Genomic DNA, 18,549 nt, shown 5'->3' with positions numbered 1-18,549 from the left:
ACTGTCTTAAGTAACGTTTTGATTATTTGAACTGTGAAAAAATTGAATTAATGTATTGAAGTAATCAGGTTACATACCCGACAGAATCATTGTTTATATTAAATTGTATTGCCCAGGTTCTGAGGGATACTGGGTCACCCCATGGTGATTTACATTACAAGGAAATGCAGCAGAAGACAAGGTATGAAAATAAATGTTTTATTTTCAATTGGTTAAAATAAATGTTTTTGCAGTCCAGAGTTTTTTTTAAAAAATCGTTACATTTCCTCATTTGAAGTCCTTTTTAAGCGTTTCCAAATTAAACCATGATGACCAGAAGCAGCATAACTGTCTGTTCTAATGTATACTCTTGTTCAGGTACTGCACAAACATGTTGGCTAGTTGCGAGATGTTCTCATTCGGGTGCATCTTCGTGTAGCTGATAAACTGACGTCTTGCTTTCTGCAGCTCTGCCATGCCAAGGATTCTTGTAAGCTCTATGTAATACAACGTTAAGGAATTGCAGAGGGTTACATATGAGTTTGGTGCTTTTCACATATCACAGTTCTTGCATGTTTTTTATGTATACACTAAGATCCCTCTTTTCTGAACGAGTTCACTTGCCACACACTTTAAATCTCTGATTAGGAGACAACACAAACGCATACGGCATCGGCCTCGGCTGCCTTGAAGGCTCTTCATTGGCTCCCAGTCCTTAAAAGAATCCTGTTCTAACTCCTACTGATGAATTTTAGAACCCATCGTCACCTGGGCCCAAGATATCTTTCAGTAAGATTCAGGCCTCATACTACTGTAAGAACACTGAGGTCCACCACCGCAAATTTGCTCAGGGTTCCGGCATTTAGATTAGCTACCAGAGGCGGAAGATCAGCCACTGTTCTGGGAGCAAAGACCTGGAATAGTATGCCTAGGGAACTTAGAGTTATTGAACAGGAGGGGTAGTTCAGGAAATTTTTAAATAAGTGGATTTTCGGAATATAGGATGCTTGTTGCCTAGACCCTATTTAGGTTTTTGCTCTATATAGTGGATCTGTTACTCACAGCACCAGGGGACTCTGTTAGGAGTGGCAGTTGCGTTATAGAAAAATTACTTTTCATTTCATTTCATTTTCATGTATTTGCAGTTTTACTGATTTCAAAATATTTAGCAAATGAACAGGACAGAGCAACTTTAACCTCTAAAGTAATGATGATGCAGATGTAAATATGTTTTAGAGTGCTTTTTTACAACAAAAGGACAACTAATCTGCATTTTATATTTAAATATATATATGTAGCTTTTTGGCTAACATTAAACATATTTAAATATGTTGATATATCAAAAATTTCAACTGTATTTACCCATAAAAGCAAAATCATAACCAGACTATATACTTCCGACATTGACACCACTCTTCTTTGTAATCTTCTTACTTTAATTTAATACCTCAGTACTTAAAATTTAACTTGGGAACACTAGTTTACCAAGCATAGTCACAACTGATGAATCTGGTTTTGTTACATAACATGTACAAACTGACATCACAGCATGTTCGGAGGCCAAAATGACATACGTAAGATGTATACGTATGTCAGGCAAGATGGCAACCTGAAGAGTCTTCAAAATAATTTAAAAACTGACTTTGTATTTTTGCTTATGGATGGGTTCCAATTCACAAAGTTGATCTCAGACAAAACTGAGGTGATCATTTTCGGAAAAACCTCCATCTGGTTGCCTAACTGGTGGCCAGACACACCGGGCCCTCTTTCTAATACTTCTGTCCACAACAATTGCATCCTCTTCGACTAATCCCTCTGATTTGAAACAAACTCAATTCGACCGGTTTCTTTATGATAAAAGTCCTTAGGAAAAGTATGCCTTTTCCATAGTTCAATAAGGAAAACCTGGCCCAAGCCCTCGTCACTGCAAGACAAGACAACTGTAGCTCCCTTATTGTCTGGTTTCTTACTGAAGAGACCCCAGCTTATGCAGAATTCAGCCACATGTCTCATCTTGGACTCAGGATATGTGCCCATAGGGACTGCTTCCTGTAAGCGTAGCAGAAAGCCAGTATCTGTTTTACTAGGAGCCAAAGCATCCAAGGGTGGCTCAAAGAATGCATTCATCAGTAATGGAATACGTTGGGGACAAAAATACCCATAGGCCTTTAAGGGGTCCATCAGTACCTCAATGTCCAGTAGCGCAACAGATTGTGATCCTAGGCATAAATCCAATCTGCATTTGTGGCTGCAAAGAAGGCAGTGGAATAGAGGTTGTACGCAGTGAAGCTAAACAGGTCTGAAGGCCAATAACCAGTGCTTATTTAGTTCTCAAAGCCGAGGTGTGCCAAAGCAGTGTACCATGCACTCAGAGCACCGCAGCTTAAGCAGTACTGTTTCCATTCTGGGTTGAACTGGGACTTCCAAAAATGCTTCCCAACAAGCATTGGCATAGCCAATAGGTCTCGCTTTTGGGACCTTATAAGTATTTAGTTATGCAGCACAATATCCTTGGTACAACAGCATCAACAGTTGCGCGGCTAAACACTTACTAGATCTCAAAAGCGAGACCTATTTGCTATGCAATACAATAGGTCTTGTAATTATGAGAGTCTGAGCTATTGGCATTCTAAATGACAATGCCTTTTTTGTTTTGTTATGCTTTTTAAAACATAAAAAAAAGCATTGTCATTTACAAAGCCAATAGCCTAAGCTCCCGTAAATGCGAGACCTATTGCATTGCAAATGCTGGTCTGTGGTATTTATTTTTGCTCTAAAATTAAGGATAGTGCATTTGCATTGCCATTAAGGCAAGACTGATATTGCTGATTATATCTTTTTTTTTACTTCAGTTAAGAATATGTTACACTGAAATGCAACTAAACAAATTTTAACAAAAAGGAAAAAAAAATTACTAACTAAGAAGATCCCAACTGGTAAGGCAGGGGCTCCCTTTGAAAGGAAAAAAGGTTCTGTGTTTTCGGATTAGTTAAACACAGCGGTTCTGTTACACGTCTCTCATTTAAGACCATGTGCAGGCTGGGATAGTTAGATTGTTAAGTATATGGAGACAGACACTGAAGTTTCAAGTAGATGTTAACCATCGGCACATAATCTCTGCTCCCTCCGAATATTTGTTTGCTTAGAAGCTAACCCCTTTGCCAACAAACACAGTATTTTACAGATTCTACAAATGCTTTCTTTGATCCAGCTGACTAAAAGAAATCCTTAGATTGATGGAAGATTCACTCAGAGAGTAACAAGAAAGAGCACTGTAGCCCCTGTTGCATTTCCAGGGATCCCAAGAGAGAACAAGCTTTCTCCATTCATCACCCAGATTAGGGGATCAGGAAGAGACCTCCACATCAGGAAAACATACAAACAGCCCTACAGGCGGTCGCTACAGAGTTTTAACAACGTGTTGTGGCAGGCCAGAGAGCCTGCCTGTGGACCCTAAAATGCCAAACCTAACTGCTGCATGTTTTGAGGAGTAGGTTAGGAATTTGAACACACTACCTTGCTAAAGCCCATGAGGGTGTCTGACATGTACAAAGTTCAGTCTCGGGGAAAGAAGGTGGGTACCAATCAAAATAGGCCTGAGCATTTACGCTAATAACATCACATCTTAAAAGGCCAGGGAAGTAGATGGACCCTCCACACTCTCTAGAAACACAGGGCACAGGGGAGGAAGCCCAGGAGGGAGGGGTTTATATATGTAGGGTGGCTCTTTCAGCTGGTGAGAATTGGAGAAGCAGGTGGACAGACAATATGTTCTCCTCTCTTTCAAAAATGGTGGTGTGGAACCCTTTTTAAAGAACAAAGGAGGATTCCTAAAACTACAATCCAATTACTCTGTTGGACCCTGTTGTTTGGAAGAAGTCACAGCGACCATACAGAGGTATAATAAAATGATATATTTATTGTGAGCTACAGATATCAGCTGGTGTCCCTCTCCAGGCTAGCAAGCAACTGCCATACCAGGCAAGAAGAGAGAACACCGAAGAGGGAAAAGATCCAAAAGGAATGCACAGATTAAAGAGACAGAGAACAGAAAATAATAACATATGAAAACAAGATACAACATTTCCTCATTCCTTCATTTGAAAGGAAAGAAAGAAAAGAAAAGAAAAGAAACTAAGGGTTGTCACAATAGTAATCCCGCAAGTAAGAAGGAGGTCTCCTGGTTCTGCTCGTAGAGCCGCAACCCTCCTCTGAACCATCATCAAGCACCACCTTTTCACTAGCAAACGCATCACCCACACTCACATCAGTATGTCTTTTGTAAAGAGCCACTCTTCTGAGGTTCCAGTGTTCACCATTGTCCAAAACAACATATCTTTCATGAACCGATTTGACCATGTACGGCCCCCTAAACTTAGTCAAACCACCCGAAATCCGCCCGGGTTTCACTTTGACCAGGTCATTCACCCTGATTCTGTGAGAGAAATCCTGCACCGATTTCACAGCTACCTTCACACCACCTGGATTTCCCAAACTCACACACTCCTTCATCCATGCAGGAATTAACTTTGTGCCAGCTTGACGACCCCTCATCACTGTGAAAGGGACCATTCCAGAAGAATGATTTTCGGTCGTGCGGTATGCCCAAATTACCTCCTCCACCATGCTTTTCACAGAACCGCCAATAGCCATAGCCATCTGGATTGCGCCTTTGACCATGCGGTTAGCCCTCTCGACCATTCCATTACCCTGTGGGTTGTAAAATGACGTCCTACTATGAACAATCCCACAGGCACACAGAAACCTTCTCATTTCCTCAGAGGTTAACTGAGTCCCATTATCTGTAATGAGCTTCAAAGGAAACCCTTCCTCCCAAAAAATCTCAGTTAACAATTGAATTGTCACCCTAGTGGTTATCTCCTTGCAAAACTTGACAACTAACCACCTAGAATAAACATCAATCAGAACAAGGGCAAATCTTAAATCCACAGTAAGGCCATCGAAGGGACCTACAAAATCCATGCAAACAGAATACCAAGGAACAAGAGGGTCTTCAATAGATCCATGAGATACCTGACTGCCCAACTTTAGCCTCTTCTCACTCTCAAAACAGTCGGAACACCTCTCAACCCAATCGGAAACATGTTGGTCCATTGACGGCCACCAAAAACATTCCCTCAACCTCTTTTTAGTGAGGACTGACCCAAATGGCCTTCGTGTGCCAACTTGAACAGGGTGAACCTCAAATCTTGTGGGGGAATAAACTTGTCACCCTTCATTACTATATTCTGCTCTTGGTCCAGAATAGACAGTTCATCTAACACCTTCAAAAATGGCCTGACAGCACAGTCAAGAGTGCTCTCCCGCCTGGTACCCTTAACAATCAACTCCTTCACCTTTAGCAACACACCATCACTAGCCATGCACTCATCCCACTTCTCCTTTCCTATTGTACCCGAACAGAACTCAACAACATCGCCAACTGGTGCCACCGAACCGTTTTTTTTTTTTTTGGTAGACCTTTATTGCAAAGAGTACAAGTACACGGCAACAGGCCTACAACCCATTGGTAGGGCCGGCCGCGATCAAAATGGCAGCGACAAGGAGAAGCACATAGTCAGTCATAAATAACAACACGTAGTGGTATTATAAAGGCAGTCTCCCTCCGCTTCCCAGGTGTCACTTGCATCTTACAATAGCACTGTACACAGGAAGTATGGTCTCATTTTGCGCTTTATACAATTAACAATTCAACGCCCCAACTTCCCACCACCCCACACCCCATGAGTCAGGTCTTGATAGTTGTACACAGTGGTTTAGGTTGTAGATCTAGCAGCAAACAACATACAGCTGTATAGGACATCAAGAAAACGCACCACAAATGCTCTTGAGTATTGACAACTGCGCACTGAGCGTGGCGGCATTCCTCTTCCAACTAGCCCACACAGCTCTACAGGAGAGCAGCCGAAGATAGTCTGTAAATTGGAGAAATCACGACACACATCCAGTACTCCTTAGTAGTGAACCCCCCTGCATCTAATTACCCCGAGCCTTCTCCCCAACCAGGGAGCCATCATGCACACTGTTAGTGCTTCCATCTGCGTCCAAAGAGAGCATATACGCCGTAAACGGGTTCCAGATATTGCGCAGGCGTGAGTTTGCAGGGAGCCCCTCGTGGTAGCAGACCAGTTGATCCCTGCAGTACGCCACGTCCTGCAGCCACATTCGTACCTCCGGTGCTCGCCTCCCTCCCCAGGCCATAGCCACTCTACGTTTAGCAATCTGTAATGCCAATAGTATCAATCGTCTCACACTTGCAGGCACTTCAGAGGCCATGCCCAGCAGGCATAAGCGAATATCCATCGTAACTTCAACCGACGTCATTGTAGATAATGCATCAGTCACAGCTACCCAAAAATCGTACACACGCGCACAGCCCCAGGCCAAGTGTACAAAGTCCGCCCCATCTGCCCCACATCGAACACACTGAGATGTCTCACGAAGACCGTACCTCACTAACTGTACAGGCGTGTAGTACCATTGATGCAAGAACATGTAATGGAGAAGGCGAAAGTTGCCGTTGGCGACAAACCCCCCAGTCATAGAACAACACTCAGCCCATTCATCATCTGTTAGCAGTTCGGGCAAGCAAGCATCCCACTTAGCCTTTGCTGTCACTGCACCCCCCCCCCTTCATCCTCCTGCGAAGCTTTATAGAGTCTGGATAGCAGTTTAACTTTATCCGGCGCGGTGTACAGCAACTGCAGAGCGCCCAGCGATAACGGTTCCTTCGGATATGTAGGATATAAGGTGTGTATGGCAGCTCGGAGTCGGGCATAGATAAATGTGGACATAACCACGTTCGGAGAACGATCCGTCATATCCTGCAGTGAGAGAAAAGAGGCACCTGGATAAAGGTCCCCTATCGTGTGGAGGCCCACCCTCTGAAGGAGCTGTAAATCCCCAATTTCACTGGAGACCGAGATATCCGTGTGATATAGCAGTGGCATATCTGGGGCGTATGGCGGCAGCCGGTTCGCCCGCCTACCCAGTTCTTGCCAGGCGTGAGCAGTGGATCGCACCGGGTCTACTTCCCCCTTCTCAAACACAGTGTGAGTTAACGATCATCGCTTTCAATGGAATAGGCAGTACCGCACTGGCCACATGTGGCGTGTACGGCGGGGCTGACAACCAGTAAGTAGCAAACTGCGCCTGAGCTCATAAGTAGTAGAGCTTCATATCCGGGATGGCGAAGCCCCCCAAATCATATGGTTTAGTCAGCACGTCCCATTTCACTCTCGGTTTCTTACCGGCCCACACTAGCGTTATTAGTAAGGACTGTAATCTAGCAAAAAAATGCGATTTAAGCGGGATAGGAATATTAACAAAAAAATATAAAAACTTCGGCAGTACTACCATTTTAATGAGAGATACACGGTCAGCAAACGTGAGCGGGAGGCGAATCCAGCGCGCCACCTGGTCCTCAAGCTTAGCAATGGCCACCCCATAATTAGCCCTAACGACTTCCTGACTGTCCCTGTGTATCAAGATTCCAAGGTAGCGTACCGGCTCCTCGGCCCACTCCAAGGGGAATTCCAGTGGGAAGGGAGCCGCAGTGTCTGTGAGTGGTAATATAACAGACTTCTCCCAATTGATGGAGAGCCCTGAATGATGGCCGAACCGAATAAACTCGCGCAATACAGGCTCAAGATACCGCACTGGCTCCCGCACATATAGGACCATATCATCGGCGTACATGGACACCGCCAGCGACCGAAGAGGAAACCTCAGGGCAGCATCCGCATAGCGCTGCCGCAGGACACATGCCAGGGGCTCCATCACAAGAGCGAATAGTAAAGGCGACAAGGGACAGCCCTGCCTAGTCCCTCTAAGCACAGGAAACGGAGCCGAGAAATGGCCATTCACTCGAACCCGTGCCACGGGATTCGTGTACAGTAAAGTCACCAGTGAGGTAAAAAAAAACGGCACTCCCATACGATGAAGTATTGCTATCATGTAACGCCATGCGACCGAGTCGAAGGCTTTTGCAGCGTCGAGCATGACAGCCACCGCAGCCAGGTCCGGTTTGAGAAGATGTAGCACCGCAAAGATAGCCCTCAAATTGTGGGTGGTGGACCGGAGGGGAATAAACCCAGACTGATCCGGCAAAACCATGTCCGGGAGAAGCAGACGTAGTCTGGTCGCCAACACTTTCGCTATAATTTTAACGTCAGTGTTCATAAGGGACAATGGTCGATAGGATTCGCATTTGTTTGGTGGATTACCCTTTGGAAGGGCAACCAACAGTGCCTCTCTCATTGTGGCCGGAAATTGACCCCGTTCCACCGCCTCCTCCAGAACCATCGCCAAATGTGGGAGCAAGAGATCCACATATTCCTTATAAAATTCGGACGGCAACCCATCGGTGCCCACTGCCTTGCCATTCGGTAAAGACGCAATTGCATCCCAAAACTCCCCCTCCGTAATATGGTGCATGAGGAACTCCTGCTGACCCCTCGAGAGCCAGACCAGCGCAATATCCTCAAGATACTGTGCAATCTCATCCTCCCCCGCCGTCTCCTTATGCTCATACATTCGTTCATAGTATTTGGTAAAGCAATTCAGAATGTCCGTTGCATTAGTGACAGTGGCACCTCCGTCCTTTATCTCCTGCACCGCACAGTGTCTAGCCCAAGGTTCCTTAATACGATCCGCCAAACCCCGCCCAGGTCGACCCCCCTCACCATAGTGGCGTGCTCTGGTCTGTTTGGACAGAAATTTTACCTCCTGGTCCGCCAGATCATTGTACTCAGTTACTTTCACACGAATATCAGCCAGCAAAGTCTCCTCAGGATGCTCTTCCAACTGCCTTTCCATCATCATCAATTTGCCCTCCAATCTGGTCATCGTGTCTCTCAACGACTTAAGCACACTCGATTGCAAGCCTATACAAGCTCCCCTCACCGTCACCTTGAATGCTTCCCACACCGTGCACATACTGTCAACAGACCCAACATTCTTGTCAAAGAACTCCTCAATAACCGTCCTCAGACGCTCACGCAATACCAAATCAGTCAGAGTGCCCAGCGGTAGTCTCCAGGCAAAAGGGGCCGGCACATGCGACGGCAAGCCTATCTCCATACACACTGGTGCATGATCAGAAAGGGTTTGGGGGAAGATGCCCAACATCCAACACCCATCCGCTGACATCTCGGGTCACCAACCAATAATCCAGCCTGGACCACGTGTCGTGAGCTGATGTATAACATGTGCCCTCCTTCCGCCCAGGATGTTTCAACCGCCATGCATCCACCATTCCAAGCCCTCCCATGCCATCTAACACCGCGTCAGCTGCTCTCTTTCGTGCTGACGGCCTATCCGGTTTCCTGTCCAGTACACCATCCAGAGCGACATTCAAATCTCCTCCACAGATTATAGCCTATGGGGGCAATAGGTAGACCTTGTTCCAGAGATTGACATAGAAATCGGGATCGTCAGCATTGGGGCCATAGACATTTATGAGCGTAACCAGCGTACCGCAAAGCTTACCATGCAAAATAATATAACGACGTTCTCATCTATTTCCTCATGCATTGAGACAAATGGTACATTTTTCTTGATCAGAATCATAACACCCCGAATAATTCGAGGCCAGCCGAGTACCCGCCCACTGTTTCCCCACAGTTTCCGCCGCTCTCCCCCGTACGTGAGTCTCCTGTATGAAAGCCACGTGTGCGCCATGCCTGTTCAGGAATGCTAGCATTTGTCTAGATTTCTGTGGACGATTCAATCCTCTCACATTCCAGGTAATACAAGTCAGTTTACCCCCCTGTTCATTGAACCAAAATTTAAGTACATCCTGTGAGCATTTGAAAAGGTGCAGTACCCCACATACAGTGCATAGCAGAAGATAAGCAAGTAAAATACAGACAGTAGGTGCCGCTGCATATGTAACACCTCCCAGCAACCAACATCGACCCAAATTCTCACCCGCCCGATCCAACCCCAAATCCGAACACTGAGCACAAATCTCCCTGACCCTCAAGTCCCAAATCCCCAACAACCCCCCTCCACCCACTTCAGCACCCCAAACCTGCCAAAGCTGTGCCCACCCCCACAGACCCCAAAACCCCAACGAGTCAACCATTAATGTGTGGGGATCTCACTTATGACGGGGCGCAGAGTCGCCCAGCTCTCGTCAGCGAACTAACGAAGAGCAGACGTGAAACCATGTGTACATCCCCCCACCCCCACCCCAGCCCTACAGTAGCCCAAAAAAATAAAAAAAGCAGTGTGTAACAGCCCTCAGCAACTGGAGCAGCAAGAGCACCTCCCCGCCCCTCGCAGCACATGTCAGAAAAACTTCGCCTCAAGACAGTGTTCGATAGCATTCGTACAGTCTAGCTGCGGACATACCAGTCCAATACATGCCCACCCCGACACAGCCACCCCCCAGTGCAAAGTGTCCTATGTGACCTAATCTATTGGCAATGAAACATATTAAGCACGCAATCAACAAGTCTCAGTAAATTCAGTTTACATAATATGCAAAAGTGGCCACTAAGAAAGGAAACGTTAGTGTGGTCAGTGGACTTGCAGGTCGAGAAATGGGCCTTTCCAGTAGCAGTGATAGTTCGCCCTTCGCGAAGACCAATCGTGCGATCGCCTAAGCCGCCTCCTCCTGTAGAACGTCCTCGCCGTCCTGCGCCATATTGGAATCTCTTTTACGTTTTTTCTGTTTTTTGGCGTAGTCCATGGCCGCCTTAGGGGAGGAGAAGATTTTGTTATCTGAGGGAGGCCCAATCCGTAGCCTAGCCGGGTATAACATGGCGTACGGAACATTTTCGGTGCAAAGAAGCTGTTTCACTGAGGCAAATTCCTTGCGCGCCGTTTGCACCGCAACTGTGAAATCAGGATAAAATTCAAGTTTATTTCCCTGATACTCCACAGTACCTTTTTCCTGGGCAAGGCGCAATATAACATCTCGGTCTCTATAGTTGAGAATACGGGCAATGACAGGGCGAGGCTGCGCCCCCGGCACCGGCCTCTTCGCCAAAGAGCGATGTGCGCGTTCCACAATGAACACACTCGATAGTTGGCCAGCCCCAAAAATGTCCAACAGGATGCGCTCCATAAAATCCTCCATTTTACCCACATTCGAGGATTCCGGCAGGCCCGTGACGCGGATGTTATTGCGTCTGGACCTCCCTTCCAACTCCTCATTCTTTGCCTGAATGACCGCTAAAACTCGCTCCATATTGAACACTTTCGTGGTCACCGTGGCCAGCCCGTCCTCAGTGGCAGACACCCATTGCTCCACCTCACCCATGCGTTCATTTTGCCAGTCAAACTGCGTCGCCATGTGGTCCAGTCTATGGTTAACCGATTCCATGGTGCCCTCTATGGATTGAAGTGTCTTTTGCATTGCCATTAAAGTAGCTTCCAAGTTAGGGGTGCCACCGACCGCCCCAGGGGGGTCATTGTCTGTAGGGCCCTGCGAGGAGGACAGCGCAGTCTTTTTGGCATCAAATGTTAGCTTGGGCTGATTACGTTCAGGCCTGCCCATCTCGAGCCTCTAGGTCCTCCGACCAGCCAGTCCGCAGTAGTCCAAGGGCGGTCCCCCAGCGCTCCCCTCTGTGCAGGGCCTCCAACGTACAAGAATCAGTAAGGCCGGAATGCGTTGAATCCCCCCTGCCGCCTTCAAAGTGAAGATCCAAAGCACCGATCCACACCGGCGAAGGCCTCTCTCCCAGATCGTGCAGCAGCCCAGCCAGTAGCCAACCTCACAAGCAGCGACTCCCCACTCGTGTTCAGCGCTGAAATATGTTCCCCGAGATCTCTCTCAGCTAGAGCAGCCGCTCCTCCCTCGTCCGTGCCAGTCGCTGCTCGCTTGGCGCGGCCTAGTGCGGCCCAGTGCCACCTCCGCAGCCCCGGGCTCGCGTAGAACCCCACCTCACTCACCGCTCGCAGCGGGGCCGAGCTCCGGGCCTCGAGGTCCTCGCCTCTCTGCTTCTCGTCGGGGTCCGCTCTCTACGCCACCAGATCTCGTCGCAGGCACAACGTTCTTCTCAACCGATCAAGGGGAACAACGCACTTCAGCGAGATGGCCGCCGGCCTCCAGCCACCGGGCCGCCCACCTCCAGAGCCGGCCCCGGCGTAGCACCGCACTTCCAGAAAAGCTGGTCCAGCGTCCCGCTCGGCGGCAGAGAAACTCCTCACCGCTTTCTGCACCACAGTGTCAATTCCCGTCGGGCTGGGAAGGCATAGCAGCAGGATGTTCAGGATAAATGAAGGATTGTACACGGTCTTGGCGGAGCCTCACATACGTGCGGCCATCTTGCCCGGCGCCCTCTAGCGCCCCCGGTGCCACCGAACCTTCACACAAAGATGACTCAACACCAGCCCGATCAACCTCCTGCCAGGGTAGCGGAAGTCTCGACAGACCATCTGCCAAGTTGTTCTTCCAACCGGGAATATACTCCACCTTGTACAAATACTCTTGCAGTCTTGCAACCAACCTTGCTAAGCTCGCCGAGCCTTTCCCTGCTCCACCCGGCGACAATATCCTCACTAAGGGTTTGTGGTCAGTCTGTAACCTGAAAAGAGATCCCCACAGATACATTCTGAAATAAGCACACCCCCAAGCCGCAGCAATAGCTTCCTTCTCTATTATGGAGTTATTCCTCTCCGAAACAGTAAGGGACCTGGATGCGAACGCTACCGTCTTCAAACCAGAAGGATGAACCTGTGCAAGCACAGCACCCAAGCCAACACCGCTTGCATCAACAGTCAAGACGGACTCCATTTTAGTATCAAAAGGTGTCAAAATACCAGCTTCACATATCTCTTTTTTTATACCAACGAACGCACTCTCCTGTTCCTGCCCACAGCTAAACTTACAACCCTTCCTGAGCAGTAGTCTTATTTTCTCTGTCTTATCCGCAAAATTGCGGACACATTTCGCGTAATACTCTATGAGACCGAGAAACGACCTTAACTGATCCCTATCGACAGGTGCTGGTGCCTTCCGTATGGATTCCAACAAATCACGCTTTGGCCTCACCCCATCCGCCGACAAGGTATAACCAAGGTACTCCACATCTTCCACCGCAAACTTGCATTTATCTTTCCTCAAAGCTAACCCAGCCAACTCCATCTTGTTTAGCACCGCCCTCAAGTTTACATCATGCTCCTCCTTGGTTCTGCCAAACAACAACACGTCATCTTGAAAATGAACAACATTTTCCACACCACTCAACACCGAACCCATCATCCGCTGGAACACTCCAGCTGCTGACACCAACCCGAACGGCATCCTGGTAAATTGGAAAATGCCTTCAGACGTGATAAATGCCGTCAGATGTTTCGACTCCTCATGGAGTCTGATCTGATGATAGGCACTCCGTAAGTCTAACTTTGAAAAGAATCTGCCACCTTTCAACAAAAGCACCAACTCATTAATATTAGGTAAAGGGAACCCGTCCACGATAATATTACGGTTAAGTGTGCGTAAATCAACACAGAATCTGTATTTACCGTCAGATTTGGTCGTAATCACGACTGGCGAAATCCAACTTGAGGTTTCTATCTGCTCAATGACCCCTTGTTCCAACATTTCACTCAACATTCTTTTAACCTCAGCCCTAGCTACAATGGGTACCTTCCTGACCTTGTGTTGCAAAGGAACAGCATCCGGCTTTAACATGATCCTATGCACATAGCCTTTCAACTCACCAATCTCTCCCTTAAACAACTCAGGCATCCCATCAACCATTGACAGGGTGGGCACTTCATCCACCACCATCACTTGATCATCAGCCCTCAGATTCAACACAATATGAAGATCGTACTGATGTCCCCAACCCAATATTGCTGGACCAGACTGGGCAACATACACCTTACCCCTCACAGATCTTCCTCTGAATGAAATGGCAGCAGACAAACCCCACAATCTCAATCCTTTCACCTTGGAACCCACCAGGATTGATGTCCTTCGGTTCCAAATCAACCTTAGGCCAATTCACACGAAATAAGCACACAGAACGACCCTGAATCCACCATCAACTCAACTAGCACACCATCAATCTCAAACACTGCCTTTGGTCTCACCCTCCTCCTAGGATTCATGTCTGACTCTTCATCACTCACAACCAAAATCTTATTCGCTCCCTCAACGCTATCAACCGTTGTGACATCTGCTGGTTCTTGTTGAACGACCGCAACCTTCCCTTTAGAAACAAACTTACACATTCTCGAAAAGTGTCCCCGCTTCCCACATTTCAAACAATCCTTGTCTAAGGCAAAGCATTTTTTATAATCAGAAGTGTGGTACGTGCTGCCACACCTTGAACACATTCTGTCTCTACTCTTATAAGAGTCACCATTACTATAAGCATTACTCAACTTTTTGCCTACATACTTCTCACTTTTCTCATAGGATTTCTTTCCACCCACAGCTCCCACTTCCTCAACAACATCTACACACGACACATTCTCTTTTGAACTATCCTTGCGTTCCATCTCCTTCATACATGCACCAGATTCTTCAACAATCTTCGCAATGTCAATGGCATTCTGCAAAGAGGGATTCTTCGCCGCCCACAGCTTCTCTTGCATCTTCTTGTTCCCACACTGGACGATGAGCTGATCCCTAATCATTTCGTCCCTGATGTTCCCAAAGTTGCATTTCAACGATAACTCTCGTAGACGAGTAACAAATTGGTTCACACTCTCCCCTTGACGCTGAGGCTGCGTATAGAACTTGTTTCTTGCCATAACTATGTTCACTTCTTTAGAGTATCTTTTTTTCAAACGAGCTTTAGCCTCCAGATACACATTTGTAATGGCCCTTCCTTCTGCATTAGTTACTGGGGACAAAAATTTAAAGGCGTGTTGTCCTTCTTTCCCCAAAGTGCTCAATAATAGCGCCTTTTTCCTCGTAGCACTGAAGTCCTTGCCATCAATTGCCTCGATCTAATTTTCGAATACCTCATTCCATTCCTCCCATTCTATGGGAGGGTCCCCGCTCTGCTGTAGAAACAATGGTGGCATGACTACACTATTGCTTTCCATTTCTGTAGTAATCTTATACTGTGCTTCAACTGTACCCCAAAAACAAATATGACGTGACAGAGACTCAATAACATTTTTTGAATAAAAATATAAATTAGACCGCTGCTCCACGAGTTACGCAGAACCCTGCAAGCTACTGGAGATAAAAATCATTCATCTTTACTCACAGGCCGTTTTCTCTCCATTATTTCCCAGAGCTGCCTCTCCCTTCGTGCTCGTCCCGCGTTACCTAGCAACCATTCGTGTTGCAGTAAGCGGAAATATGGCTGCCGTCACGTAATGGATACGTCACGACGCAACGTGATGAGCCAGGGGGCTGCTGCTCACTCTCGTCAGAGAAACAACAATGTCGGAATTCTGTATTGCAGCGCTCTTCAGGAACTGCTTCTCGTGCCAAGCGTTGGAGCCTTTTTGAATGTCGCAGAATCGTGGCCATGCTCTCTGGGAAGCGTACAGCCTCGATGCGATTTTCACTATAAGCGTTACAGCCTCGATGTCATTTTCACTATGCCCAGCAATGTACGTTCAAAAGTTGGCACAGACAACGATGTTGTCCACGATGCACGGATGAGTAAGGTAAATTTAAAAAAAAAAATACGAACAGTACTCACTCCGTGTTTTCTTGACTCCTCAGCCGTATGCTTTGGCCTCACCAAGATTAATTCCGGTGCAAACAATACAGTCTCGATACAATTCAAGCTAGTCACGAAGCACAGTGGTTGAGCATGGAAAACAAATTCCTCCTTGTCGGTAACTCTCTGTTACTGGATACACGCGTGGTTCTCTCCACCAGCTGGTAACACGTCCATCAGTAGCTTCTTCTCTAAATGCTAGCCTTCCATCGCCAAAATGTTGTATGGAAGAAGTCACAGCGACCATACAGAGGTATAATAAAATGATATATTTATTGTGAGCTACAGATATCAGCTGGTGTCCCTCTCCAGGATAGCAAGCAACTGCCATACCAGGCAAGAAGAGAGAACACCGAAGAGAGAAAAGATCCAAAAGGAATGCACAGATTAAAGAGACAGAGAACAGAAAATAATAACATATGAAAACAAGATACAGCAGACCCTTTAACACACTTTCAATTCCTCACCCCAACAAGCTGTATTACCCATAGTGCACTTTACGCTCTACAGGCCAGCGACGTTTAGCATCATCGCTCCTTGTTTTAAGGAAAAAACCAAAGACCTTTCTTTAATCTATAACTTTTGGTCTGCACACTTTTTTTAACAGTACTTTCGGTTGAGTTACTGTCTTGCACATCACCATGAATCCTCGACATACACACTGCTTTACAAATAGCAATAAAATAACAGAACATGTAGCAGGAAATGAAATATATTATTGTGTCACGTGGAACATGAAGTAATGTCCTATTGTGTGGCTTCTATCCATGCAGAATTAATGAACGACAAAGAACCTCCACATCTGTCAATCTTCCTAAGGGACAGCAATGGAGAGGTATCATTCCCTGAGAAGCATATGTTACTAGATGTGCTTGGGGGGGGCTCTGGGTATGAATGCAAAGTAACATATCAGTGCTTCCGTAACACTTGGATACAGTGCGGGTTCTCAGCCAATGAGATACTGGGACCTAGAGAGGGAAATGTGGTCACGAGTCTGAGTGTCACTGAGAGCTGGGGTGTGGGGAAGTGCGAGTAGGTGTGGTGCATCAGGGGGAGGACACACTGTCAATTCCTGGCATGAGGGGATGGTGCAAGAACCAAGCTCACCTCAGTAAGAGAGTGTGAAGTGGTGTTTGTGACTTCACCCTGCTATCCATGACCCGGACAGCCACGCAAAATGCCGTAAACTGGATGCGCTTCTCTAACGGAAGTCATTGCAGCTTGCAGAGTAGCAGCAAGGCTGAGCAAACTTTCGGCAGATGGAAAAGTAGTCGCGTCACGCATTTTGAATAATCTTCAGCCTGTTTTTCACATGCCTCGTAGCACCCAAGCACAGGATATTGCAATAGTCGAGAGGTGATTAATGACTGGATGGCCATCCTTCAAACCTGAGCACAAAAGAAGCCAATAATAGTTTCGAGGCTTTCAGGAGTGACAAAAATAAACAGAAGACAGTGCTTTGACTTGTGGCTGGAAAGATAACGAGTGGTAATGCAAAATGGCCACGTTTTTCCAACAGAATTGGGTTAGGGGAAAAAGCTTAACACACTTGACCTTGCGATTCTTGCAAGTGTTTTCAGAAGAGCAGAATCTCTGTTTGTTGCCATTCAGGAAGTTGGCATGTATCCAATCAGCAAAAGCGATCAAACAGTTCTTAAAGTTGGCAGCGCACACTGTGGAACCCGCAGTCAGTGATCAAATAAGCTGGGTATTGTCTGCATATGATACCAGTGAAATCCCAAAAGATTTTACCACATCACCCAGCATACATATTTACAAGAAAGAGCTCAGTGCAGATGAGCAACGGCACGGCCAGCAGCTACAGGGAAAAGCAAAAGCACACGAGTGGTGCGCAGGCGGCTGAAAAAGTGAAAGCAGCAAGCCCAGGAGTTGTGTGAAGCACTCGAGTTGTGCGCGCGCAGCAGCGGCAAAAGTGAAAGTGCTTGCCCTCCAGATGGCGCTTCGGGCACTGAAAGCTGGCGGCTGCACTCACGCGTAACCGTAAGCTTGAGGCCAGCAAAAGCCTCTGGTGGCACTTTTAAAAGCCACTTACTAAATGTCTCGAAGAGACAGCGCATGCGCTGTCTCAGGCAAGACCAAAAAAAGTGCACTATTCCCTTTGCAACAGACATATTAAAGATACGGTGAACCAGCTCCCCAAAATGCAGTGGGAAGTTAGTGTGGAGCAGTGTCTGTATCTCAGAAGAGAACCTTGCAACCTAGAGATCAAAAGTCTCTGTAGCCGAAGTTAAGACGCCATTCTTTTGAAAAAGCATGGATTTCAGCGTACTCCGAGAATCAAAGCATATTTTGGAAAAATTTATCAAAGGCCTTAGCTTTGTCTCCCTAACTATGCAAGCCGGTTGAAACAGTACTTGTGTGCAACAAGTGACTTTGGAATTAACAGTCACCAGATAAGCCATGCCCGGTTCCATTACACAGCAACCTTGAGCACACAACATCAAATACCTCATGTTTGAGGGCAGCTTCAAGACCGGATAACTCACAGCAGATGGGAAACCCTTCAGATAACAAGACAAGTTCACAACTGAAGCACAACTCCATAATGAGAATTGTCTTTACATATTAAAGACCCACTTAAAGCATTCTCACAGTCAGAATCACTAAGAAAAACTTCAGTGTCCTCATTTCTGCGTCTAAACTTGAATGGTAACTCCCAGTTCTTATGCACATAACCTTCTCGCCAGTGCTTCATACCTGCCTACCTGTTGGTATTGGAGACAATATTGGAACTGGAAAGTCGTGACCGGTAGGGTAATGTAACCATAGATTATCCAGTATGAGGATGTTATCAGTAAAAGGTAATTGGTTTAATTTTTTAATGTGCAACATGGTACATTTTGCATCTCTTTGTGCCATTACTATCTCTGCCTTTCTGTTTAGA

At 46.7% G+C, this 18,549-nt stretch overlaps 1 protein-coding gene across 1 annotated transcript in view; it reads right to left on the bottom strand.

Moving 5' to 3' along the window:
• Positions 1–221: 221 nt before the first annotated feature.
• LOC147733821 (protein KTI12 homolog) overlaps positions 222–18,549 on the bottom strand; it is a 448,752-nt gene continuing 430,424 nt past the window's right edge. Inside the window, exon 9 of the mRNA XM_086959025.1 lies at positions 222–480. Within this exon, the coding sequence (XP_086815151.1) occupies positions 337–480 (144 nt within the window). The 3' untranslated portion in view covers positions 222–336. The remainder of the gene's footprint in view (positions 481–18,549) is intronic.

Source organism: Lissotriton vulgaris, chromosome 2_1, assembly GCF_964263255.1.
Source record: "Lissotriton vulgaris chromosome 2_1, aLisVul1.2, whole genome shotgun sequence".
Taxonomy (NCBI): Eukaryota; Metazoa; Chordata; class Amphibia; order Caudata; family Salamandridae; genus Lissotriton; species Lissotriton vulgaris.
The sequence above is the reverse complement of the archived record's forward strand: the minus strand, read 5'-3'. Positions and strand labels throughout refer to the sequence as shown.